Source organism: Pan troglodytes, chromosome 19, assembly GCF_028858775.2.
Source record: "Pan troglodytes isolate AG18354 chromosome 19, NHGRI_mPanTro3-v2.0_pri, whole genome shotgun sequence".
NCBI classification, from domain to species: Eukaryota; Metazoa; Chordata; class Mammalia; order Primates; family Hominidae; genus Pan; species Pan troglodytes.
This window is the reverse complement of record NC_072417.2, coordinates 18,198,708-18,225,952: the sequence shown is the minus strand read 5'-3', so window position 1 is coordinate 18,225,952 and position 27,245 is coordinate 18,198,708. Positions and strand designations below refer to the sequence as shown.

The 27,245-nt window shown below is 52.6% G+C and overlaps 2 protein-coding genes across 4 annotated transcripts; both read right to left on the bottom strand.

The window, feature by feature from the left end:
• Positions 1-1,302: 1,302 nt before the first annotated feature.
• EFNB3 (ephrin B3) lies at positions 1,303-7,628 on the bottom strand. Its single transcript, XM_016931472.4, has 5 exons — positions 6,955-7,628; positions 4,433-4,725; positions 4,156-4,248; positions 3,944-4,048; positions 1,303-3,516 (listed from the first exon to the last, which is right to left on the bottom strand). Exons 1-5 carry the CDS (start codon positions 7,074-7,076, stop codon positions 3,107-3,109), a joined length of 1,023 nt encoding a protein of 340 aa, XP_016786961.1. The 5' UTR covers positions 7,077-7,628; the 3' UTR covers positions 1,303-3,106.
• A 1,543-nt stretch (positions 7,629-9,171) lies between these two features.
• On the bottom strand, positions 9,172-27,244 carry WRAP53 (WD repeat containing antisense to TP53). Of its 3 annotated transcripts, none has more exons than XM_009431632.3 (11): positions 27,161-27,244; positions 25,677-26,108; positions 25,434-25,532; positions 25,055-25,166; positions 11,845-11,933; positions 11,125-11,215; positions 10,885-11,017; positions 10,122-10,330; positions 9,828-9,931; positions 9,547-9,681; positions 9,172-9,431 (listed from the first exon to the last, which is right to left on the bottom strand). In XM_009431632.3, the coding sequence occupies exons 1-11, from the start codon at positions 27,232-27,234 to the stop codon at positions 9,188-9,190; spliced, it is 1,722 nt and encodes a 573-aa protein (XP_009429907.1). In that variant the 5' UTR covers positions 27,235-27,244; the 3' UTR covers positions 9,172-9,187.
• Position 27,245: the final 1 nt, after the last annotated feature.

Below are 27,245 nucleotides of genomic sequence, written 5' to 3'. Positions count from 1 at the left end.
TGTTCCTCGCCCCGGCTGTGCATCTGTCCCCAGGTGTCTTCCTGTCTCTCAGCATGTTATGATGTCTTGGCTGCTTTGGCGAGGTGCTTGTCTGTCACGGAGACTATTTATCCCCACGTCTCTTCCCTCTTGTCTCTCCACCTGTGCCTCTAGATGTAGGTGGAGGGGGAGTCTCCCTGATCTCCCTTGCCCCTCACACACCACCCTGCCCCAGTCTTGGACCCCTCCCTTTCTCAGTGGGCCCTGTTGCTGGGCTCTGGGTTGCCATAGTGACGGTTGCCAAGTCCCTGAGGCTGATAGCCAGCGATGGGCTGTCGGCTGCATCCACGCGGGAGGCTGAGGGGGGCTTCCCATTGTGTAGAGAAGGGGATGTTGCCATGACAACCAACCCCCACTAAGGGGCAAGGACCAGCCTTTCCACCCCCCACGAGCCTCCCCACTTCGGGCAGCTCCAGTGTGGGCTCAGAAGGCAAGAGTAAATTCCAGACAGCCCAGCACCTGGCCTCCCAGCTTTCAACTCCCCTCCTGCGGTGCCCGCACCTCTCAAGACCCAGGCATCTTGCTCAGATGGGGAGGGGGAGGAGCAGGGGTCCCACTGGACAGAAGAGAGGAAGAGGGACCCCTTGACCTCCAGGCAGATGGGAGACAGCGGGAGGGGACCTAAAGTCAGGGGAGGGGCAGGGAGGGCAGAGGTTGTGACCCCTGCTGACTCACTCCAGTGATGCTCCTGACGGCTGCTTTTGTGGTTGGAGAATGGGGCTAAGTCTAGGGGACTGGGCACCTGGGCTTTTTGGGGGAGAAGAGCCTCGGTTATGGGTATACAGGGAGCCAGGGCACACGCAGCTTGATGCCTGGGTCCCTCCCTGAGTCCTTCCTACTTCCTTCTGATCAGCCACATCCCTTCTCCCCATGAGTCCCCAACAGCAAAACTTCTCAAGTGCCTTGGGTAGGGATGGTAGGGAATAGACTTTAACATGTGAACATGTTTTTACCACTTTGATCCTAATTGCGTCTTACCCCGTCTCTGGTGCTTTGGCTTAGCAAGACACTCAGACTGTCCCCATGGATGAATTGGCGACCCCACTCCTGCCTGCATTACTCTCTCCCTCCCCTAGAGGTGACACCTTCCTCTGCCTTCTTGCCCAGCCCATTTTCGCCTCCCCAAGCACTGCCAACCTCACCACTCCAAACTAGCCCTATCCCTACCCACCCCCCTTGGTTGGTTTCATGCAATCCAACCCTCAGCTGAAAGCCATTCTAACCAAGCCTTTGTCCCAATTCAAGTCCAGTCATTCTCCAGCCTTCTTGTCAACTTTTGAAGTTTTTTATTTTTATTTTTTTTTGTTTTTGTTGTTCAAATTTCCCTTTTACAGTAAAACTACTGAGGTGACGGCACACCCCGCCACCATGGCAATATCAACTTCCTGTTCCCCAGAAGGAGCGATTAGAAAAATCAGGAAGGAGCTGGGAACTACAGCACCAGAGAGGTGAACTTGACCTCTGGTGGACAAAGCAACCATCTTGGCTGGTGATTGAGGTGGCCAACCTGGTGCCCAACAACAGCTTTGATCTAATAAAACTGAGCTGGGAGGAAACTGAGGCAACACCCAATTGCACACTAGAGGGCAGGAAGAGGTATCAGCTGGTCACTATGGAAACAGTGGCCTTTGCTAAGTACCACTGTCAGCTAGACCAGCCAGTAGGCCACCATTTTGGTCACTAAGAAGGGAACTGTGTTGAGTCTGAAAGGAGTCGGAAATGTAGGATGGAATGAACAAGACAGCCATCTGGGTTACTCGGGAGAGCACATGGGTTCTTGGGGTAGTCCTGTTGATTAACAGAGATTATACTGGGATATGGAAAGGAAAGAACAAGACAAATTGGGCCTGCCACAGCACATGGCAGTCATCTTAGCTGTCCTAAAATCAGCACAGAGCACAAGGGAAGGGAGATCTTGGGAAGTGCCACTGAAGACTGGGAAAAGTCCTTCTCGGTCCACCTCTATCCTCTTACAGTCAGTAAGTTCCAGCTTCCTCCTGAAAGGAAGTTCTTCCCGCCCTTCTTCTCCACAGAGTAAGAACCATCCACCTCCCACCCCCTGATCCCCCAGACTAAGCCACTTGGAGTTCCAGCCAGACCACTTCCTGTTTCAGAAGTGCTACTTCCTGTCCTGGATGAAGGCACTTCCAGTTCCTGCTGCACTGCTTCTGCTACTTCCCAGGCCATTTCTGTCCGGGCCTGGTCACCTCTTGTCTGGAGCAAGTCACTTCCGGTCCCAAGTGGCCCATTCAGCATCAGACCAAGTCCATACATGTCCCGACCGGTTCATATCTTGCTATTGGCCACTGGACAAAACGGGACACTTCTTCTCATGGTAGCTGTCATGACCCAACCACCCCAAATGGCTGGAGTAAGTATGTAGAGGCCTGGGCCAGGCCAGAGAATGGAGCCCTGCTGCCCATGGCCTGAGCTGGGGTGGAGTGTCAGAGCCTTCCCCATAAGGCCCCCATTTTTGGCAGACTGAGGGGAGTGGTTGGTATGAGAGGTCAGAAGGGGGGCTGAAAGCTAAGGGGAGAAATGCTTTGATGCCCCCACCCAGGAGATGGGAGAGGCACAGGATAAGAAGCCAAGAGGGTGAAAGGAGATGTGGGGAGGAGGATGCTAGGGAAGAAGAACAGACCTAAAGACGGAAGAGAGGGAAAGAATAAGAGATAGAGAGAAGAGAAAACCAGTGAGAGGCAGAAAGAAGGCGGTGCCAACCAAAAGGTGGGCTGTTCCCGCCCCTAGCTCTGGGTGGGTGAGGGGGACAAGGATGCCTGGGTCATGGTCAGAGAGGAGGCTGAGCCTGTGCCCCTCCCCAAGGAAAAAGGATCCAGGGACACTGAGACAGAGGGGGGCACCCATGGCCAAACGGGAGGGCAGGAAGTGGGGCAGTGGGAATCCTAAGGAATCCTAAAAGTGGAGACGAGGACAGCAGCCGGGAGGAGTGAAGGGGCTGGGGGGGCACAGGGGGCCGAGATGTTAGAGGTGTCCCTCAAACCAGGAATTAAACTGGAGGAGCACCCCAAGAAGGGCTGGATTCAGGATAGCCACGTGAGAGGAGCCCTCATACCTTGTAGTAGATGTTTGGAGGGCTCTGGGGGGGCCCATCCTGCACGATATACACAGGATGCCCATAGTCACCACTCACCTTCTCATAGTGGGGGCAGAAGGGGGGATCTGCAGCCCCGCCGCCCCGCAGAGCTATCCCTAGCTCCCCAGGCTCAGCCTCCCGAGGTCCCATCCCACCTCCACCCCCCAGGCCCAGAGACCCTCCCCTCCCGAAGGAGCCAGGACCAGGGTGGCGACTCTCCGAAGGCTTGGCCCGCCGTCTCCGCCAACACATGGCACCCCCAGCCCCTGCCACGCCCAGCAAGAGCAGCGCCAGCCCCCCTGCTGCCCCAGCCACTGCAGGCATGCTGGGAGGGGGCAGGGGGCCTTCAGCACCCCGGGAGGTTGCATTGCTGGTGGGGTCACCTGGCAGGGAAGGGGTGAAGGAGGAAAGAGGGGGAGGGACTGAAGGAGCCACCTGGGCACCTGGACACCCAACCCTGGGGGTCCCCATGGGCTTCCCTTGTAGCGCCCAGGCCCCTTGGGGACCCCATCTCCCCTCCCCCGCCGAACTCTGCTCAGAATCCAGGTGTCCAGCCCTTCAGCTTCCTGCCACAGAGTCCTCCCCACTTCTCTGACAGCACTGATTGAAGCACTGACTTGGCTAATTAGTTCTAATTGAGTCTTTTCCTCATTTGGTTTCCATTCCCCTCCCACCCTCCCATCCTCTCTTCTCCTCTTTCCTGTATCACCGCCCCCAAAACTGAAGAGGGAGGGAGGGTGACGGCAGGGCAGCTGGGGTCTGAGAGCAGAGGAAGCTGGGGAAGGCAGGGGCCTAGCCCCTGGTTCCTACCTGGCAGGTTCTCCCTCCCAGGCTCCAGGCTGTGGGCTGCCCCTCGGTCTCTTTCCATGGGCATTTCAGACACAGGTTTTCGGGGGGCAGCCCCTCCTCGGGGACCTGGAGATGAGGAAGACCCAGAGAGGGGCTGAGACAACTGCCCCAACCATGATCGTACTGCCCCAACGTCCCTTCGTGCCCAGGAGGTGTCCCCCAGCCCCACTCACTTTGTCCCACTCGGAGAAGCACCTTCATGCCTCTGGTTAGGCACACACCTCCCTGCAGGCTCTCCAGGCCCTCCCGGGTCCCATCCGATGTGGCTGGGAGAGAAAAGCCAGAGGAAGAGGTTGGCACTCCAGAATCTAGCCCTGATTCTGGCCCCACACCCTGGTGTGAACACTGCCTGAGGGCACTGGGATCTCCCTCTTGGCTGCAGGGGTCCCCCTCCCTCTCTGCTCGGTATCAGGAGCCCCCCACTCAATCGTGCCCTCTGCCCAGCAGTACCAATGATGTAGTAATCATGGTGCGAGCGGAACTCGTGGCCCCAGAGATTAGGGCTATACTCCTGGAACTTGATGGTGAAGCGGAGATCCAGGTCTGGGCGATCACAAGTGAGAAGGAGGTTTGGGGCAGGGGGTGCCTCACAGCGCCGGCCCTGGGCACCCCCTACCAGGTACAGCTTGTAGAACTCATAATTAGGAGAGGAGTGAGGGCCAGGAGGCCGGGCCCGGGGGCAGAGCAGGTCTAGCCGGTCCCCGATCTGAGGGTACAGCACATAACCACCCTCTGCCTGGAACCTATGGGGAGGAGGGTAAGGTGGACAAGGAAGAGATGTCAGAGGCCTGGCCCCCAGAGCTTTCCTTCCCTCACCCCACAACCTTCCAGGACAGCAATTCTCAGCTCACGCTTGCCCGCCTTTGTCTGAGCGGAAAGTCTCTTCTTATAGAGCAGGCACCAAGGACTCTGTGCATTCACATTGGAAGCAGCAGGAAGCCAGGCTCAGGGGTCTCCTGCCCCTTGGTGTGCCCAAATGCACTCCACTCTTCAGCCCGCCCTCACCACATGCACACCGCCATCTCCCGCTCCATCACCAGCCCCATTGCCATGGCAACAGGATGCCAGTTACCAAGGAGCTGGCCTCTCTGGAACCACACAGCCCACCCCTCCCAGGTGATTTCACTATTCCATGGCAGCCAACCATGGGGGCAGAGCCTCCCCTCCTTCAGGCCACCACTGAATTTCAGGGATTTCCGGGCAAAGGGGGCGGCGGTTCAGGGAGGGGCTGTGTGGAGGGTGGTCCAGACCAGTGTCCTAAGTTAGCCAGCTAATAGCACAGAAGGCAAATGCCTGGTTTGGCCACGACCATCATTGGGGCTGATGGGAACCAGGGTCTAGGAACCTGCTGCCTGAGTCATTCTCCCACTCAGAATCCCACACTGGGTCTTAGACTTCTGGGGCAAGTGCTCTATTGCTTTGGAAAGGAAAGGAGTTGACTTTTCTAACCACAACCAACACACTTCACCATCTCCTTGGCCAGTGCACCCAGGCATCCACTGTCCCAGCACAGCCACAACTTGCCAACCCCTGCAGCCCCTTCCTGGACATCAATAGCTGCTGAGACAGGGTCTCAGGACTGGGTCCCAGGGGACTGCTACTTGATATCTTCCCAGACTCCCAAGTGTCCCACTCCCACCCCACATCCGAAAGAGCCCCCAGGACACCCTAACTCCCTTTTCTCTACCCTGTGAAAACAAGCTTATGTTCTCAAGCTACACACCTGATACTCACATTGCAGCTGGGAGTTGGCAGGTGGGTGACTGAGTACAGAAAAGACATTGAGATTATACCCAAAGAGATCCAGGGAAAAGAGAGGGAGGGATGGCAGAGCAGAGAAGTGTGAGGGAGGCTGGGAAGTAAAGAGAGGAACAATAATCCTAGCTCTCCTTTAATGAGCACATAATACATTCAAACACCTTACCGCTAATCCTCATAATAGCTGTAAGGATTGAGGATACAAACTCAGAAAGGTTAAGTGACATGCCCAAGGCCACACAGCTGAAAGCGGCAGAGCTAGGATTAAGACCAAAGATTTGATGAGCTCCAAAGCCCACCCCCTTCCCATGGCCTCACACAGTCTCCCCAGGGAAGTAGGAATTTTTCAAAACACAGAACTCTTTTATGAGCGGGAAGTGGGATCCGCATGTAGGCAAGGGACCCAGGTGACCTCCCAAAGGTTCTGTCCTACCCAGCGTGGCTTGAAGTTTCATCTGACCCCTGGCCTCTTTTCAGAGCAAAGCTGGCATGCCATGGAACAGAGGGTCTGATGGAAGAGTTTGCAGCAAAGATTGGGGGAGGGGGCAATGGAGTCCTCCAGATGCAAAAGGGAAGGAAGGAGGGTTCAGGGGGCTCCAGGCTTCTTCCAGCAAGATGCCGGCAAGCCAGGAAGGCAGGAATATGTTCTGGCTGGGAAATCGTTCAGCCAACAGTTCACTGACTGTGGGGAAGAGTTGGGAGACAGACTGTGAAGAGAGTCAAGGAGCCTTGGGGAAGTTGTCCCCAGAGCCCCCAAACGGAACCCCCTTGCCTCCCATCTCGGATGCGCAGTCCCTCTGCGGGAGGGAGGCACCCTGCCCTGCCTTCCCCTCAGCGACTCGCAGCACCTAATCTGCAGCTCTCTCCTGAGAGCTGACAGTAACCAGGCTCCCTCCAAGCCCAGCCCCCGACGCAGGCCTCCCACAGATCCAAATACCCACCTCACTGCCCTCCCGGCTACCCATGAACTTTCTTCTCCTTGCCCCTTTGGGGTCTCCAAACTCCTGACATCCATAGCACCACCCGCATCCAGCTCTGCGTGGGACCCGGAGTCTGGCTCCCAAGATCACCTGTCTAGTAACCCATCACACATCAGAGCACCAGCACCTTCCCTCCCGCCTCCTCCCTGCCCACAGAAGCCCGCCTCCAAGCCCCCAAAGCTTCCCTACCCACTGCCCTAGGGTCTGGGATCTCCCCAGCCGCAGGCCACTCACCTCTTATTCGCCGAGTTCCAGTAGACAGGCTCCAGGCTGAGCCCAGACACCAGCCCCAAAACCCCCAGCAGCAGCAGGGCCCCGACTCGCACGCCCCCCGGCCCAGAATGGGGGGGCCCCATGACCCCGCCAAGGCCTGGGGGGCGGGGCACCAACTCCCCCAAAGTCGCTCACCCCCCGGGGTGGCTGCCTTGGCTGCCTGGCTCTTCAGCCTGGACCACCCCGGTAGCTGACGCCCCCAGCGCCCACGCGGACCTGCTTCCTGCTGTGCCCGCGCCCCCGCGGCAGAGCGCTCAGCCCCACCAGAGCCCTTCCAGGGGCCGTCTGCAGGCGCCCTACGCGCCCCCGGCCCACGCGCCAGCACCCCGGGATCTGTGAGTCCGCCTAAGTGGGGGACTGGGGGAGCCGGGGGCCGGGCGGGGGCGGCATGGGGCGCCGGACCAGGGAGCGAGGAAGGGGGCGCCGAGCCGGAGCCCCAGCCTCGCCGGGATTGAGGGCAGCGGGCTAAGGGAGGAAACCAGTCCCGAGCCCAGGAGGGGGGAGTTAAAGGAGAGGCGGGGAGGGGCAGAGGATGGTGGAGGGAAAAACCGGAGCTGGAGCTCGAGGCGGAGCGGGCGGCAGCATCCCGCGGCCCACGCCCCCCACACCTCCCTCACCTCGCGCACCTCCCGCCCGCCGCCCCGCCTCAGCCCCCGGCGCGGGCTGTCACGCCCCCTTTGTCTCTCCGAGCCTCTGGCTCCGGCTGAGTTCTGCCCGGCTCCCCTCCTGCCCTCCGATCGCCCAAGCTGCTGGAATCTTCCTCTCTCGAATCCAGAAAGGCTCTCGCCCTCTCCACCCCGAGGAACCCGCCCCTTTCGCTCCCGCAGCCTCCTCCTCCATCCCAAAACAACACCGCTGCTCCCGGCAGGTTTGGAGAGAATAATAATAACCTTGAAGGCTTGGCGTTTTACAAAGTGCGGCGGAGCTGATCGTCACGACTACCTGTGTGAAGTGGGAGGGGCAGAGCTAACGATCCCATTGCAGAGATGAGGAAACTGAGGCTCAGGGAGGCCCCGTGACTTGCCCAAGGTCACACAGGAAGTCTGGGATAAAGCTAGAAACCAAACCCAGGCTGCGCAACTCCCACTCTTGGGGTCTCCTTTGTCACTGTTCCATGGACCATGTGCTGTTGTTACCTGGGGGTTAGTGAAAAACAAGAGTTTAGGGGATACACTTGGGTCTTTCCTAGATGGCTGGGGGGAGAAGCGGGGCTGGGAGAAGAAGGGGCGTACCTACAACCCCAAACCGGCGCTGCGCAGGAAGGGCTGTTTCCAATTATCCTGGGGGAAGGGAGGAGTTGCCTTTTCGGGTGTAAGAGCCCTGGCTTTCAGCACCTCTGGGCAGGGGTGACATTCCTCTCCCTCTCAAGCCTCCCCAGGCCTTTCGTCCCTTCCCTTTGATTGTGAGGTCCAAAATCACATCCCCTGCTGGCAGTATTTCTTCAAAGTCCCCCCATTCTCAGTGTTTGGGAAGGTGTTGGGGGGAGGAGGGAGGAGTCACTGCTTCAAATGACACACTCGTCCCCCACCCCCAAAGACAGAGCAGACAAATGGAGAAACAAGCCCAGCGACAGCCGCTGAATGAATAAGACCCTCGCCGCGCCCCGTATGGAACAGCAATATCAAAGGTGACGACTGTATTTTTCAACACCTTTACTCTTTTATGTGTGTCCTTGACTCTGGCAACTGGGTTGTCTGCCTCCTGGGGAGCCCCGGGGAGGGGAGGAGAGTGCTCCTGCTCCCCTCAGAGCTGAGTAATGGTCCCCATGCTGCTGGAGAATGGCAAACAGTGTGGAGTGTGGGCGACAGGCGCCCTGTCACTGTCTGCACAGTCTCACACGGTCACACCCAACAGTCTGACCCAGCTCCTGCTCAGCCCCGCTAACCCTGACCCCTGCCGCCCCCACCTTGGGAGTGAGATTTCAAACAGGTTTCCCCCTTCAGTTTACCAAGTTGCCTAGCAACCAACCAGTCAATGGCATGAAGCCCCACCCCCACCCACTTGACTTCACACCAAGCTCAGCCGCCCCATTGGCTCCTGCCTGGTCCCACCTCTCAACCCCTGGTTTCAGGACCAATACGCCATACCCACTGCTGCTGGACCAGGGAGCCCGCCAGTCCCCCTGCCTGGTCCCCACCTCACTCATATGCCCCCCCAAAACAGACACGAAGACTCTAGTATCATAAAAACCTTTTTATATAAGCTCACCCACACCTCCCTCCGTTCCTCCCTGCCCTTTCTCGCCCTGGTGATCATCAGGGATGCTGGAGTCTGGCCCCCCCCCACACCACCAGAGCTGAAGCCGACATTCAAGGTGGACGTGGCGCGTGGAGAGCAAGGGAAGGCCCAGCTCCTCTCCTTCGTCCCCACTCTCTGTGGGCTCAGGAAACACACGCTGACCGGAGGCAGTGGCCAGGAGAGGCAGGCTAGGGTGCAGGCTGAGGGAGAGATGAGGAGGGTCTATCAGTGCCTTCAGTGAGGACACTTGCTCCCTCTGGGATTCACCTCCCTCCCCAACCCAAGCCCCAACATCTCTGGAATTGAACTGAGGACCTCACGCCATTGGTGCAGTCCTTCTGGGGCAGAAAACTCAACACGGGCTCCGGCTTCCCATCATTGCCAGGCCCGTCCGTGTCCCACACAGAGACGGCCCCGCTCGTGCTGCCACTCACTAGGAACTGCCCGGTCCTGCGAGAGAGAGGAGAGATTTGCTGGCAGAGGCCTCACCCCTGGGGCAGGAACCCCTCACACCCAGGGACTGGGACCCTACAGCTGGGCTCTGGCATTCCTAGGCTTATCAGGGCCCTGTGTAGGAAGGAGTCACAGCCACTCACGGGTCCAGATCGAAGTAGATGCGCTGATTGGTGGTCACCTCTCGACCCAGGGACCACAGTGGGTAACCAGACTGCCGGAGATCCCAGCACAGGAGCTCAGCATCCTGGAGACAAGGAACAGGACCTGGAGTCACCCCCAAAGCCCTGGATGTCCCTGCCTCCCTCGGGGTCTCCAGGCACTCCTTCAGCTTGGGATTTTTTCCCCATCCCCACCCATTCCCCTACACTGCAGACTACATCCCTGCTCCTGCCCCGCTGCCCAGCTGCTTTGGGCTCTCAGGGTGTGACCCCTACCTTGCGGGCTCCTGAGAAGAAGCGGTTGCCATCGGGATGAAAGCAGAGGTGGGTGATGCCCCCTTGGTGCCCTCCCAGCAAGGCGAGAGGGGAGCCATCATCCCAGGCATACAGACCCAGGGAGCGGCCGTAGGAGCCACAGGCATAGAGGGGCTGGGCTGGGCTGAAGGCTATGCAGGAGATGATGCCGCTCTGGCCCTGCTTTTTTGCTAGAGAGGGAAGGAACAAAGTGGGGGAGGGGGCAATGGCTCCTGGCACTAACCAGGCTAAGCAGAGGTCTGTCTCCCGTCCCAGCGCCAACATGTTTGGACTCAACATCTCCCCCATGCTGTCTGTCACAAGCAGGACAAAGACCTCTGATGCTCCCCACATCTATCCTCCCAAAGGACCTAAATGCCCAAGCCCCACTTCATCCCTCTCAAATCCCAGTTTTTCCTTGGAGAGATGCAAGTTGAAGGCCTACAGGAAAACGGAATCAGCTTTATCAACAATTTTCTAGAAAGATTTCAGAGACCAAAAGCTCCACAGCTGACAGGGTATGAGTTCAGGAAGGAAGCAGTCCTTTGACCAGCTGGTTGGCCTTGGGAAGGTTTCCTACCTGCTCTGAGCCTGTTTGCTCCTCTGCCGACTGGGCTGCACCTGCTCCCGGGGCCGTACAGAGGACGGCGTGAAACCCCACAGGTGGCCCCTGGCTCACAAAAGGCCCCTGTGCAGGTGGCAGTGCCCTTCCCTCTCCTCCTCCCTTGGCGGCACAGATGCTTACCAAATGTGGCTCGGACCTCGCAGTCTCGGCCAGGCCGGGCCGTGGAAAAAACACGCACAGTCCGGTTGAAGCCACAGAAGAGCTGGGAGCCATCCGGGGAGAAGCAGAGCGAATGGGCTGCCGTCAGCTCATCCTGGGGGAAGGAAAGGGCTGAAAACAGGTCTTGCAAAGCCTCAGCTGCCCTCAAGGAAGGAGAGCCGGGCCAGTACGAGTGCTGGGGCTGAGTGTGGCGGTCCCTACCAGGTGGTTGTAGGCGCGAAAGGAAGCCCGGAGCTCTCCAGTGAATGCGTCCCAGATATGAATCGGGTTCTCCCGGCTGCTGCTGGCCACGCTGAGAGAGACATGGACACTGAAACCCCGGTGCTGTCAAAGGAAGGGGAGGAATGGCCGGGCACAGTGGCTCACGCCTGTAATCCCAGCACTTTGGGAGGCCAAGGCAGGTGGATCACTTGAGGTCAGGAGTTCGAGACCAGCCTGGCCAACATGGTGAAACCCTGTCTCTACTAAAAATACAAAAATGAGGCTGGGTGTGGTGGCTCACACCTGTAATCCAAGCACTTTGGGAGGCCAAGGCAGGTGGATCACCTGAGGTCAGTTCGAGACCAGCCTGGCCAACGTGGTGAAACCCCATCTCTAAGAAAAATACACAATTAGCTGGGTGTGGTGGTGCACACCTGTAATCCCAGCTACTCAGGAGGCTGAGGCAGGAGAATCACTTGAACGTGGGAGGCGGAGGTTGCAGTGAGCTGAGACTGCATCACCGCCCTCCAGCCTGGGTGACAGAGGGAGACTCAATCTAAAAAAAAAAAAAGGAAGGGGAGGAAGCCAACTGACCAGCCCCTCTGATAAGCATGTCAAGCCTTCCTCCTCCAAAGACCCCTGGCAGCCCTTGACTCTCCCAAGAGGCCCCGCTTGAAACTGGGTGGTGGGGCGGCGAGCAGGGAGGCAAACATTACTTACTAGGAGGTGTCTGGCTGGGCTGAGGACATCAGAGAATACCAGCAGTAATCATAGATGGTATCACCTTCCACCATTCGAAGGACAGGGACCTATACAGAGACGGGGGAATGGCTGAGTCACTCGGAGGGAAAAGGAGTCTGAGGCGCGTGCCTCTAGCAGTGTTGTGGCAGATGGGGTGTATATATGGAGCACAGACTCTGTCTCAATGTTCAAGGGTGAGCTCAGACTTTAATGTCAAATTTAGCCACCAAAAGCCATATAGATTCATACTTTTTTTTTTATTATTTTGAGACAGAGCATGCACCACCATGCCTGGCTAATTTTGTTTTTGTTTTTTTTAAATAGAGACAGGGTTTCACCATGATGTTGGCCAGGCTGGTCTCAAACTTCTGACCTCAGGTGATCCACCCGCCTCAGCCTCCAAAAGTGCTGGGATTACAGGTGTGAGCCACCGTGCCCGGCCTTATACTTTTTCTTTATAAACACTTAGAGAGGAAGAAACAAATAATAATACCGCAACCCAGAGACAAAGAACCAACCAATTATTCAAATACTTACTGAGTACATGCTAGGTGCCATTTGATCCTTTAAAAAAATATTAGTACAAAAATTTGCCAGGCATGGTGGTGGACACCTGTAATCCCAGATACTCAGGAGGCTGAGGCAGGAGAATCCCTTGAACCCAGGAGGCAAAGGTTGCAGTGAGCTGAGATCGCACCACTGCACTCCAGCCTAGGTGACAGAGAGACAGTGCCCAAAGAAAAAAAAAAAGAAAAAGAAAAGAAAAAAATTATCGGCTGAGCACAGTGGCTCACACCTGTAATCCCAGCACTTAGGGAGGCTGAGGCAGGCAGATCACTTGAGCCCAGGAGTTCAAGCCCAGCCTGGGCAATATGGTGAAACACTGTCTCTACAAGAAAAAAAAAATTAGCTGGGCATGGTAGTGCATGCCTGTAGTCCCAGCTACTGGGGAGGCTGAGGCATGAGAATTGCTTGAGCCCAGGAGGTAGAGACCACAGTGAGCTGAGATCATTGCCACTGCACTCCAGCCTGGGCAACAGAAACGCTGTCTCAAAAATACAAAAATGGAAACAAAAAAACCTCCTTACAAAAATAAAGAAAAAAAATTAAACAGTTCAAACATACAAAGTATCTTATTAAAAAAACAACCCTGTGACCCCTCCATCCAGCTGAACAAAAAGATATGTTTAAACCCCTTTCCTAACAGAAACTCTCCCTCAGAGGTAAACACTATCTTGAATTTATCACTGTCATACATTTCCTTAGGAATATATATATATATATATATATATATATATAATTTTTTTTTTTTAATTTTAAAGGCAAAGTCTCACTCTGTCACCCAGGCTGAGTGCAGTGGCACGATCTCAGTTCACTGCAACCTCCACCTCCCAGGTTCAAGCAATTCTTGTGCCTCAGCCTCCCGAGTAGCTGGGATTGCAGGAGTTCACCTCCATGCTCAGCTAATTTTTTGTATTTTTAGTATAGACAGGGTTTCGCCACGTTGGCCAGGCTGGTCTCGAACTCTTGGCCTCAAGTGATCTTTCTGCCTCAGCCTCCCAAAGTGCTGGGATTACAGGTGTGAGCCACTGCGCCCAGCCTAGGAGTATATTCATATGGGAAAAAAAACAGTATCTAACGTTGTCTTGCAGGTCTTTAGACTTAATTTTTTCTTTTCTTAGAGACAGGGTCTTACTCTGTTGACTAGGCTGGAGTACAGTGGCGCAATCATCTCACTGAAACCTCAAACTCCTGGGCTCAAGCAAACAATCCCCTGGCCTCAGCCTCCCTAGTAACTGGGAATATAAGCATAAGCCACCATACCTGGCTTATTTATTTATTTATTTATTTATTTATTTTTGACGGAGTCTCGCTCTGTCACCCAGGCTGGAATGCAGTGGCACAATCTTGGCTCACTGCAACCTCTGCCTCCCAGACTCAAGCAATTCTCTGCCTCAGCCTCCTGAGTAGCTACGATTACAGGCGCCTGCTATCACGCCCGGCTAATTTTTTTGTATTTTTAGTAGAGACGGGGTTTCACCATCTTGGCCAGGCTGGTCTTGAACTCCTGACCTCGTGATCCACCCACCTCAGTCTCCCAAGTGCTGGGATTACAGGCATGAGACACCACGCCCAGCCTGCCCGGCTAATCTTTAAAATCATTTTTTTGTAGAAACAGGGGTCTGTGTTGCTCACGCTGGTCTAAAACTCCTGGCCTCAAGCAATCCAGCCACCTCAGCCTTTCAATGCACTGGGATTACAAGCATGAACCACCATGCCCGGCCTAGACTTAACAGTAATGGTATTATATCATATACATCCCTCTGTGATAGTAAGCTTTAACCATGGAAACACATTTTGCTCTAATTCTTGCATTTTCACTGGTGTATAGTACTCTACTCATGAATATATTCAAACTGATCTACCCTTCTTCTATTTAGAATCACTGATGTTTTTCTGTTTTTTGGCTAGTGTGCTTTAACATTCTGTACACATGTAGAAGGGTTTCTCTACAGTTTCTGCTGAAGAGTAAAATTACTGGTCTCTACGCTATGCACTTTGCAAACTTTGTAAGATACTATAATGTCAATTTCTTTCCCAAAGCACTTATCCCAATGTCCTCTCCCACCAGCAGTGTATAAGAGTCTCTATTCTAGCCTGGGCAATATAGCAAGACCCCAGTTTTACAAAAAATTAAAAAATTAGTCAGGCATATTGGCATACTTGTAGTCCCACCTGTTTGGGAGAGTGAGGCAGGAGGACTGCTTGACCCCAGGAGTTTGAGGCTACAGTGTGCCATGTTCGCACCACTGCACTCCAGCTTGGGCAACAGAACAAGATCCTGTCTCCAAAAAAAAAAAAAAAAAAGTGTCTATTGTTCTTTATCCTCTTGGTATTGCCAGACTTTTACATTTTTCTCAATTTGAAGGTGGTGAAATGGTATTTCATTACAGCATAAATTTGTATTTCCATCATTACCATAAGAGAGATTAGATATTTCCTCTATGTTTACCGGCCATTTAGTTGGGTACACCTTTTCATAAATTTTGCCCATTTTCTTTTTCTTTTTTTTTTTTTTTTTGAGACAGAGTCTTTCTCTGTTCCCCAAGCTGGGGTGCAGTGGCACGATCTCGGCTCACTACAACCTCTGCCTCCTGGGTTCAAGCGACTCTCATGCCTCAGCCTCCCAAGTAGCCGGGACCACAGGCATTTGCCACCAAGCCCGGCTAATTTTTATACTTTTTAGTAGAGATGGGGTTTCACCATGTTGGCCAGGCTGGTCTCAAACTCCCAGCCTCAAGTGATCTGCCTACCTCGGCCTCCCAAAGTGGGGATTACAGGTGTGAGCCACCATGCCTGACCAGTTGTTGTTTTTTCTTTTCTTTTCTTTTTTCTTTTTCTTTTTCTTTTTTTTTTTTTGGAGGCAGAGTCTCCCTCTATCCCCAGGCTGGAGTGCAGTGGCACGATCTCGGCTCACTACTACCTCCACCTCCCAGGTTCAAGCAATTCTCCTGCCTCAGCCTCCTGAGTAGCTGGGATTACAGGCGCCTGCCACCACGCCCGGCTAATTTTTGTATTTTTTAGTAGAGACGGGATTTTTGCCATGTTGGTCAGGCTGGTCTTGAACTCCTGACCTCGGGTGATCCACCTGCCTCGGCTTCCCAAAGTGCTGGGATTACAGGCATGAGCCACCATGCCCAGCCGTCTTTTTCTTACTGATTTGTGAGAGATAAATAGTCTGGACACTGTCCTTCGTCAGTTGTCTTCTGGGCCTCAGGCTGATGTCAACCATCCAGGACTTCAGTGTCCACCTCTATACTCTGAACCCATATATCCAACTGCCTGGTGGACAGTGCCACTTGATCATCCCACAGGTTCCTCAAACTCAATTTGTCCATAATAGGCCCGGCATCCGCCACCATCAAACCTGCTGTTCCTCCTGGACTCCACACCAGTGCTCAATCCTGAAATCTGAGCACCAGCCTTGACTGCTATCACTCTTCACTTCCTTTCCACTCCTGGTCCAACCCAATACCAAATCTTGCCAGTTCCTCCTCCTAGTCTTCCATTACCACGCTGCTACCCCGACCCACCTCTCAAGGCTCATCTCTATCTGCTAATTCCCATAAAAATCTCTGAGTCCTGACCGGGCGCAGTGGCTCACGCCAGTAATCCCAGCACTTTGGGAGGCCAAGGCGGGTGGATCACGAGGTCAGGAGATCGAGACCATCCTGGCTAACATGGTGAAACCCCGTGTCTACTAAAAACACAAAAAATTAGCCGGGCGTGGTGGCGGGCGCCTGTAGTCCCAGCTACTCGGGAGGCTGAGGCAGGAGAATGGCGTGAACCTGGGAGGCGGAGCTTGCAGTGAACCCAGATCGCGCCACTGCACTCCAGCCTGGGCGACAGAGCAAGACTACATTTCAAAAAAAAAAAAAAAAACTCTGAGTCCCGCCATTTTGACTCTCAGGTCCCCTAAAGTGCCAACTCGCCACACTTTCAACCCACTGGCTTTCACATGTCCTAGGCTCCAAGTCTGGAATATTCTTCCTTCATCTCCCCCAACGACTCCTCCTGGCTGAATCCTAGTCATCCTTCAGGTCTCTTAGATGCTTCTTCCTCTGGGAACGCTTCCCTAACCCCTCCAGCTAAGCAAGGCGCCCCTGTTCCTCTTTCCTATAGCCCCTGGTGCTCCTCACTCCCCTTCCGTCATACCTATCAGAGAAGGAGGGAATCACATCTGCCTCGCTCTCACCACTGCTTCCCCAACACGTGGTGCAGAATAAGCAGAGTCAACAAATACGGTTTTAATGAGCAAAAGGAGGCAGGAGACTGTTTCAGCAACATAAGGCCCAGAATAATAGGACCTTGAATTAAAGTAGAGGCAGTGGGAGGGACAGATGTGGGTGGATTAGGAAGATTAGGCAGACTTGATGGGATTTGGGAAGTAATTGGATGTGAGGGGTTAGGAACAGGGAGATTAAAGATTAAAGGATGAGAGAGACCCTGGCTTTTGGCTTGGATACCTGAGGTCACCAAAATGGCGGGCGAACAGGAGAGCACCGGAAGGCTGTACAGTGCCAACGTCGTCAGCGGGAGAGAGAATCAGCATAAGCCTCAAGGGAAAAGTTTCACAAAGACGAAAGAGCAATTGTGTGGCTACAGCATTTGGGAATGAGGACGTTCCCCGTCCCCACCCTGAGAGATAAAGGGTACAGAGGATGCAAAGTGTCTCCTGGAGAGGGCAAGGCGAGGAGTAAAGGCTTCCTGCAAGACCCACGGGGCAGGGCAAGTACTCAGGAAAGACGCTGGGGAGCTGGAAATGAGACTTGCAGAAAGTTCTGTGAAAAGGTGGAAAAGAAAGGAGAAAACCCGAGAAACTATATTGGGAAGAAGACTCAGTACACACAAGTATATGGAAATACCCAAATACACCCTTCCCCAATTTTCTGACCTATACAAATTTTATCTATTTAAGGCCGGGTGCAGTGGCTCATGCCTGTAATCCCAGCACTTTGAGAGGCCAAGGCGGGCGGATCACGAGGTCAGGAGATCGAGACCGTCCTGGCTAACATGGTGAAACCCCGACTGTACTAAAAATACAAAAAATTAGCCTGGCGTGGTGGCAGTGGGTGCGTGTAGTCCCAGCTACTCGAGAGGCTGAGGCAGGAGAATGGCGTGAACCCGGGAGGCGGAGCTTGCAGTGAGCTGAGATCGCGCCACTGCACTCCAGCCTGGGCGACACAGCAAGACTCCATCTCAAAAAAAAAAAGTTATCTATTTCAAATGCTAAGCTTGTAGACACTAGAAATGAAAATACCTAATGAGAGAGGTTGCGATAGAACTGGTACACTAGCAGGAAAAAAAAAAAAAAAAGCACAAAAAGGTTTTGGTTGTTTGTTTTGAGACAGAGTCTCACTCTGTCGCCCAGGCTAGAGTACAATGGTGCAATCAAAGGTCATGGCAGCCTCAACCTCGCAGGCTCAAGCGATCCTCCCACCTCAGCCTCCCAAGTAGCTGGGACCACAGGCCCAACTTTTTTGATAGAGACAGGATCTGGCTGTGTTACCAAGGCTGGTCTCAAACTCCTGGGCTCAAGCATTCCTCCCACCTTGGTCTCCCAAAGTGCTGGGATTATAGGCATAAGCCACCACACCAGCCACAAAAATCTTTTGAAAACAAACTGACTGGCCAGGAGCAGTGGCTCACGCCTGTAATCCCAGTACTTTAGGAGGCGGAAATGGGTGGATCACTTGAGGTCGGGAGTTTGAGACCAGCCTGGCCAACATGGCGAAACCCCATCTCTACTAAAAATACAAAAATTAGCCGGGTGCGGTGGTGCGTGCCTGTAATCCCAGCTACTCAGGAAGCTGAGGCAGGAGAATCGCTTGAACCGGGAAACAGAGGTTGCAGTGAGGCAAGATCACACCACTGCTCTCCAGCCTGGGCCACAGAGTGAGACTCTGTCTCAAAAAAAAAAAAAAGAAAGAAAGAAAAAAAGAAAACAAATTGACTATCTGTATTGCAAGATATATTTTTAAAAATGTTAATATTATCTGACCTAGGATATTTCTTATTCATAAAATTTCTGTTAAGGCTAGGTGCGGTGGCTCATGCCTGTAATCCCAGCACTTTGGGAGGCCGAGGTGGGTGGATAACTTGAGGTCAGGAGTAGAGACCAGCCTGGCCAACATGGTGAAACCCCGTCTCTACTAAAAATACAAAAATTAGCCAGGCATGGTGGCGGGCGCCTGTAATCCCAGCTACTCAGGAGGCCGAGGAAGGAGAATCACTTGAACCCGGGAGGCAGAGGTTTCAGTGCGGCAAGATCATGCCACTGCACTCCAGCCTGGGTGATGGAGCAAGACTCTGTCTCAAAAAAAAAAAAAAAAAAAAAAATCTCTTGACAAAAGAACCTCCCTCAAAATACATGAAGATAATTTGTTCACTGAAGAATAATTTATCATATAATAATCCTGGAAACAACCCAAATGTCCAAAACAGGAGAAGAGGTAAGAAAATTATCATAAGCACTCAGTGCAATATCATACACCATTAAACATCATAACAGTGAAGACTAGACTACCACAAAAAACATTCAGGATATGATTGTTAAAAGGAAAAAAGGAATGTATAAAACCACATACTATATGATTACAACCGCATAAAAGCTTTCAGTACTTGGACAGAGCTTAGAAAGAAATGTAGAAAAATTCAGAAGGCTAAATTCTGCAGTGGCACATAATGACGATTTTTTTCTCTTTTTAACATTCCCATTTCTCTTAAACAAGTTTTTGCAATACTCAAAACTGCCCCCCACCCCACCCCGCCCCACATTTCCAGAGTCTCTTCTAACTATCCCTGCCTTGAAACAACCTCTTACCTCCTGAACTCTTTTAACATGGCTGCACCGGCTGCACCACCACCCCCTGGCCCTGAGGAACCAGGGTTCAGGGCTTAGATCACCTTATAGTTTGCACAGAGAACTCAAATGTCTGCAGCCTCCAGCCTTAAAGAGTTGCATGTCAGGTAAGCGTTCAGGACCAGCCTTGGAACTGAGTACCTTTCTTCTTTTAACGAGCCAACAAGACTCAGCCCTGCTGCAGATCACTTGAGGACAGGAGTTTGAGAACAGCCTGGGCAACATGGAGAAACCCCGTCTCTACTAAAATTATAAAAATTAGTCAGGCGTGGTGGCGCACGCCTGTAGTCCCAGCTACTTGGGAGGCTGAGGCACGAGAATCACTTGAACCTGGGAGGCGGAGGTTGCAGTGAGCTGAGATTGCGCCACTGCCCACTGCACTCCAGCCTAAGCAAGAGTGAGACCCTGTCTCAAAAAACAAACAAACAAAAGACTCACCCCTGCCCCATCCTCTTATTAACCTCAAGCACTAGAGAAGTCCTAGTCTTCTGGGTCATCTGGCATCACCACCACCTGTATACTGCTCTACACACACACTAATCTGCCCCAAACCCACTGAAATTCCTACTCAAGGATCCAAAAACCAGCTGGGCACAGTGGCATATGCCTGTAATTGCAACATTTTTAGAGGCCAAGGCAGGAGAACTGCTTGAAGCCAGGAGTTTGACACCAGCCTGGACAACACAGCAAGACCCCATCTCTACAGAAAGTACAAAAATTAGCTGAGCATGGTGGCATGGCCTATAGTCTCAGCTACTCGGGAGGAGTTCAAGGTTGTTGTGAGCTATGATTGCAACTGTACTCTATCCAGCCTGGGCAACACAGCGAGACCCTGTCTCTAATAAAATAAATAAGTAATAATAACACCCTCCCATATTTCTCATCTTCTCTTCAGAATGATCCATTCGTCCTGCACTTGACTGGCCCTGGCTGTCCCCCCACCGGCCCTCTCAAGCTGAGATGGCTTTAATGCTCATGGCCAGCTGACCCCAGTACACACCTCAAGGACAAGAGGTGGCTGGGTGTCATTATGCCCCTGGCTGTCAAACCCCAGCTCCTCTGCAGTTCTTGTTATCGGACTAGCTTCCCCTGTTTTATCACCCTCCCTCATCCACTAAGACTTTACCGCCTGGTTCACCGTCTCACTGCCCACAAACAGTCCTGTTATCATTCTTGTTTTTTTTGTGGGGTTTCTTGTTTTTGTTTTTGAGATGGAGTCTTGCTCTGTCGCCCAGGCTGGAGTGCAGTGGTGTGATCACTGCAACCTCCGCCTCCCAGGTTCAAGCAATTCTCCTGCCTCAGCCTCCCAAGTAGCTGGGACTACAGGCAATCACGACCATGCCTGGCTAACTTTGTATCTTTTTTAGTAGAGACGGGGTTTCACCATATTGGCCAGGCTGGTCTCGAACTCCTGACCTTAGGTGATCCACCCGCCTCGGCCTCCCAAAGTGTCGGGATTACAGGCGTGAGCCACCAGGCCTGACCCTGCTCTGCTATTTCTACCATGACAATTTATTCAGCTTCATCAAAAACATATTTACAGTCCAGTTCCTTACCCACTTTAGATTCTAGTCCACCATGGCATGCACACTCTTGAAGACACTCTCAGGATACCCTTGTCTTTCTCTCCTGGTAAACCTCAACCATACCATCCTCCTATTCTTGGCTTGCACGCAACTGATACCAGTGACTACTAGTGTTTACTGAACACTTACTATATGCTAGGTGCTGTTTTAAGTACTTTTTTAAATTTTTATTATTTTTTTTTGAGACTAAGTCTTGCTCTCTTGCCCAGGCTGGAGTGCAGTGGCGCGATCAGCTCACTGCAACCTTCGCCTCCTGGATTCAAGCAATTCTCCTGCCTCAAACCTCCCAAGTAGCTGGGATTACAGGCGCCCGCCACTAAGCCCGGCTAATTTTTGTATTTTTAGTAAAGACAGGGTTTCACTATGTTGGCCAGGTCGGTCTTGAATTCCTGACCTCAGGCGATCCACCTGCCTCGGCCTCCCAAAGTGCTGGGATTATAGGCATGAGCCACCGCACCCGGCCTTAAGTGCTTTAATTCATTATTGATTATTTTAATTCTCACAACTCTGTGAGGCAGGTGCTATTATAATCATCCCCATTTTACAAACAGAGAAACTATAGTCATTTAACTTGCCAGGAAAGATGCACAGTCACACTAACTGGTCTCATTTCAAATTAATGGCAACAGACCTCTAGCGGGCACCGAGCAAAGAGCAACACAACTGCCACATGCCTTGGTGGGTCTGATTTTTTGAAACTCCGTCTCAAAAAAAAAAAAAAGAAAAAAAAGAAAGAGTGCTGATGGAGGAGGAGAAGGCCCAGCAGAGCCCTGAGTGCCTGAGTGCTCCAGCGCAGGGAGGTGGAGACAGTGACTCATGCTGCTAAGAGATGCAGTGAGGCGAATTTAGAGAATGACCCAAGAGGGGCTGGGCGCGGTGGCTCACGCTTGTAATCCCAGCACTTTGGGAGGCCGAGGCAGGAGGATCACGAGGTCAGGAGATCGAGACCATGGTGAAACCCCGTCTCTACTAAAAATACAAAAAATTAGCCAGGCGTGGTGGCGGGCGCCTGTAGTCCCAGCTACTCGGGAGAGGCTGAGGCAGGAGAATGGCGTGAACCCGGGAGGCGGAGCTTGCAGTGAGCTGAGATGGTGCCACTGCACTCCAGCCTGGGCCACAGAGCAAGACTCCGTCTCAAAAAAAAAAAAAAAAAAAGGAGAATGACCCAAGAGGACATTAGTGACCTTGACAAGAGCACTTTCAGGAAGCGATGGAGGCAGAACCTGATTAGGATGGGTGGGAGAAAACTATAGCCAATCTTTTTTTTTTTTTTTTTGAGACGGAGTCTTACACTGTTGCCTGGACTGGAGTGCAGTGGTGCAATCCTGGCTCACTGCAACCTCCATCTCCTTGGTTCAAGTAATTCTCCTGCCTCAGACTCCAGAGTAGCTGGGATTACAGGCGCCCGCCACCACGCCCAGCTAATTTTTTGTATTTTTAATAGAGATGGGGTTTCATCATGTTGGCCAGGCTGGCCTCGAACTCCTGACCTCAGGTGATCCACCTGCCTCAGCCTCCCAAAGTGCTGGGATTACAGGTGTCAGCCACCGCACCCAGCCCCAACTAATTTTTGTATTTCAGTAGAGACAGGGTTTTACCATGTTGGCCAGGCTGGTCTAAAACTCTTCACCTCAGGTGATCCACCCATCTCAGCCTCCCAAAGTGTTGGGATTACAGGCGTGAGCCACCGTGCCTGGCCCTGGATTTCACTCTTGCCCACCCATAAACCATTCACTCTTCTGTTTTAAAACTCTCTTGGCCGGGCGCAGTGGCTCACGCCTGTAATCCCAGCACTTTGGGAGGCCAAGGTGGGCAGATCACAAGGTCAGGAGTTCGAGACCAGCCTGGCCAATATGATGAACCCCCATCTCTACTAAAAAAATACAAAAAAATTAGCCGGGTGTGGTGGCACATGCCTGTAATCCCAGCTACTCGGAAGGTTGAGGCAGGAGAATCACTGAAACCTGGGAGGCGGAGGTTGCGGTGAGCTGAGATGGTGCCACTGCACTCCAGCCTGGACAACAGAGCAAGACTCTGTCTCAAACAAACAAACAAACAAAAAAAACCTCTCTCATGGCCTGGCATGGTGGCTCACGCCTGTAATCCTAGCACTTTGGAAGGCCGAGGCAGGTGGATCACCTGAGGTCAGGAGTTTGAGACCAGCCAGGCCAATGTGGCAAAACCTGTCTCTACTAAAAATACAAAAATTAAGCCAGGCGCGGTGGCTCACGCCTATAATCCCAGCACTTTGGGAGGCTGAGACCGGCGGATCAAATGTCAGGAGTACGAGACCATCCTGGCCAATATGGTAAAACCCCGTCTCTATTTAAAAAAATACAAAAATTAGCTGGGCATGGTGGCGGGTGCCTGTAATCCCAGCTACTCGGGAGGCTGAGGCAGGAGAATCGCTTGAATCCAGGAGGCAGAGGTTGCAGTGAGCCGAGATCACGCCATTGCACTCTAGCCTGGGCGACAGAGCAAGACTCGTCTCAAAAAAAAAAAAAAAAAAAAACTCTCTCATGACTTCCCAAATAAACTCCAAATGCCTTACCCATAAGACCCAACACGATGTGGCTGCTCTTCTCTGTCCTCACCCCTCTGTCCCCCTCACTTGCCTCAGTCTGGCTATACCAGCATTCTGGGTTTTTTGTTTTGTGTTTGTTTGTTTGTTTTGGGATGGAGTCTCGCTCTGTCACCCAGGCTGGAGTGCAGTGGCATGATCTCGGCTCACCGCAACCTCCATCTCCTGGGTTCAAATGATTCTTCTGCTTCAGCCTCTCAAGTAGCTGGGATTACAGGCACCCACCATCACACCCAGCTAATTTTTGTATTTTTGTAAAGATGAGGTTTTGCCATGTTGGCCAGGCTGATCTCAAACTCTTGACCTCAGGTGATCTGCCCACCTCAGCCTCCCAAAGTGCTGGGATTACAGGTGTGAGCCACTGAGCCCAGTCTGTTTTGTTGTTTTTTGAGATGGAGTCTCACTCTGTCGCCCAGGCTGGAGTGCAGTGGTACAATTTTGTCTGACTGCAGCCTCCACCTCCTGAGTTTAAGAGATTCTCCTGCCTCAGCCACACAAGTAGCTGGGATTACAGGCGCGTGCCACCACATGCGGCTAATTTTGGTATTTTTAGTAGCGATGGGGTTTTGCCATATTGGCCAGGCTGGTCTCGAACTCCTGGCCTCAAGTGATCTGCACACCTCGGCCTCCTGAGTAGCTGGGATTACAGGTGTGAGCCACCATGCAGGGCCTTTCTGGTCTTTTAACGCACAAAGCTATTTCCCAGTTCTGGGTGTTTATAGTATCATTGCCAGTTCCTGGAAAGCTCTTTCCAGAAGCCTTCACATGACTGATCCCTTATCCTCCTTCAGGTCTTAGCTCAAATGCCTCCATTTCAGAGAGCTCCTTCCTGACCATTTTATGCAATGTGCTTTCCTCTAGTTAGTCTCTCTTCATTCTGTGTATTTCCTTCAGAGCATTTATCATCATCTTGGTCCTGATGCTTGCTGGTTTACATGTTTGTTGTCTGTCTCCCACACAGAAAGCAAACCAGCCCTTCATCTGTCTTGTCCACCACTTTATCCCAGCACAGTGACTAACATATATCAGTAGTCAATCAATAAATATCTATAAGCCAGGCACGGTGACTCACACCTGTAATCCCTGCACTTTGGGAGGTCAAGGTGGGCGGATCATCTGAGGTCAGGAATTTGATATCAGCCTGCCCAACATGGCGAAACCCCGTCTCTACTAAAACTATAAAAATTAGTCGAGTGTGATGGCGTGCGCCTGTAGTACCAGCTACTTGTGAGGCTGAGGCAGGAGAATCGCTTGAACCCGGGAGGCAGAGGTTGCAGTCAGCCGAGATCTCACCACAGCGCTCCAGCCTGGGTGACAGAGCAAGACCTTGTCTCAAAAAAATAAGAAATAGAAATATATATATACTGCCACAAGAAATTCACTACTTTTTAGCGGAAAACACAGATTCCTAATTAAAGAAAGGGGAAACCTCTCTCTAAATAACTTCAGAATTCGGGGCAGAAAACGCTACATGTGGAAACTCGTCTTGAAAAACAGTCCCGTTTGTGAACAGGAAACACTTGGACTACACTTTTTCCATCTCCACGAAGGACTTAAATGTGCAGCATTGATGAAGAGGCAGTTAGCCCCAGTCCTTACCATTTCTGCATATTCCACCTGCTCCCCCTCATGGTACAGCTCTGGGGGCAGGTTATAAATTCGCAAGATGTTATCAGCACTATTGGTCAAGATGCAGGAACCGTCAGGAGCCCTAGAAACAGTAGAGAGTTAGAAAGCTGGCCAGACCTATGCTTTTCAAGTGTAGGGCTAGGGCTGAGCCTGCCTCTGGGGTAGGTAAGCCCCCCTGAATCCTTGAGGGAAGTAGAAGACACAAACTGCTAGATAAAATGTGAGCTCAGTCTAAAAGGGCTACGTGCCGCTTCTCCCAGCTCTGGGGCATCCCTCTCCTAGACAACTGGACTGTTTTACAGTGAAAATCTCGGGGGTGGTCAGCTCCCTGCCCCGTTGTTATCCTTACCACTTACAGCCTTTCAAGAAGTTCTCAGGTTGGGTGCTGAACTCTGACCAGGAACCACTGAGAAATCGAGGCAGCTGAGAGAAGCTGTAGTTCCAAGCGCTGAAAGGAAGATGGGGGACAATAAACCTGGGTCGCCAAGCAAAGGGGGCAGAGGCCTGGAGAAGTGGGTCTCAGGACCAGAGGACAGGTCGACCTCACACTTCATCTCCCCAGACTCCACACTCCACTGCCATCACCACTTACGTGTCTCCCTCGTCCTCTGCAGCGGGTTCCCCAGAGGTATCTTCCATGGCTTCTCCAGACCCCAACTCTGGCCCGTTCGCTTCTTCTTCAGAAAGGCTCCCGTTTGCTTCTTCTGCAGGAAGGCTTGTATTTTCGGAAAGTTCTTGCTCCTCGATTCGAGGATTCAACTCACTAGGGGAACCAAACTCTGTTTCCAGGGGAGTGGAGAGAGAAACTGGGTCCCCCTCCCCTAGCTCCTGGGACACAGCTGAGCCAGCCACAGGATCTGGGGACAACCGGGGCGGATCCCCCCTTTCGGGAGGCGGTGGCATCAGTTCAGAGTCCGCATTTTTATTCATCGAGGAAGCGTGGGGAGAAGGATGGGCTGGAGCTGGGTCCTGGTCTGAAGGACAGCAGTCCGGAGCTAACGGTTGAGTCTCCAAAGTCTTCATACTGCAGAGGAAGCACAGCGGAGATTAGCCTCAGCCAGGATGGCTTCGAAGTTCTCAGGGATCCGACGCAGAGCTAAAGAAACCCACTTGTGCTTCCCTCCTCTTCTGGGAGTAGGCAGAAGACTCCCGGGAGGTGAGGCGAACAGCGGACGCCAATTCTTTTGAAAGCACTGTGTTCCTTAGCACCGCGGGTCGCTACGGGCCTCTTGCTGTCGCGGGATTTCGGTCCACCTTCCGATTGGGCCGCCGCATCCCGGATCAGATTTCGCGGGCGACCCACGGAACCCGCGGAGCCGGGACGTGAAAGGTTAGAAGGTTTCCCGTTCCCATCAAGCCCTAGGGCTCCTCGTGGCTGCTGGGAGTTGTAGTCTGAACGCTTCTATCTTGGCGAGAAGCGCCTACGCTCCCCCTACCGAGTCCCGCGGTAATTCTTAAAGCACCTGCACCGCCCCCCCGCCGCCTGCAGAGGGCGCAGCAGGTCTTGCACCTCTTCTGCATCTCATTCTCCAGGCTTCAGACCTGTCTCCCTTCATTCAAAAAATATTTATTATCGAGCTCTTACTTGCTACCCAGCACTGAAATAGGCACTCAGGAATACAACAATGAATAAGATAGTAGAAAAATTCTATATCCTCATAAGGCTTACGTTTCCATGTACTGAAAGCAATGAACAAATAAATCTTATCAGAGTGATAAGGGTTGTGAAGGAGATTAAATAAGATGGTGTGATAAAAAGTATCTGGGAGAAAACGTTAGGGTGAGATATTACGGAAAGCCTTCCTAAAAAAATGACATTTTAACTGATGAGAAGAAAGGATCCAGCTGAGAGCAAACGCAAACGCTTTCTTCCTTCCACCCTTCATATTTGACACAATGCAGGATTCCTCCAAAATGGTTTCCACCAATTCTGCCCTCACAGCTCTGGCTTGTAGAATTTTCCACCCCAAAATGTTAGTATCTACGGCACCAGGTCGGCGAGAATCCTGACTCTGCACCCTCCTCCCCAACTCCATTTCCTTTGCTTCCTCCGGCAGGCGGATTACTTGCCCTTACTTGTCATGGCGACTGTCCAGCTTTGTGCCAGGAGCCTCGCAGGGGTTGATGGGATTGGGGTTTTCCCCTCCCATGTGCTCAAGAC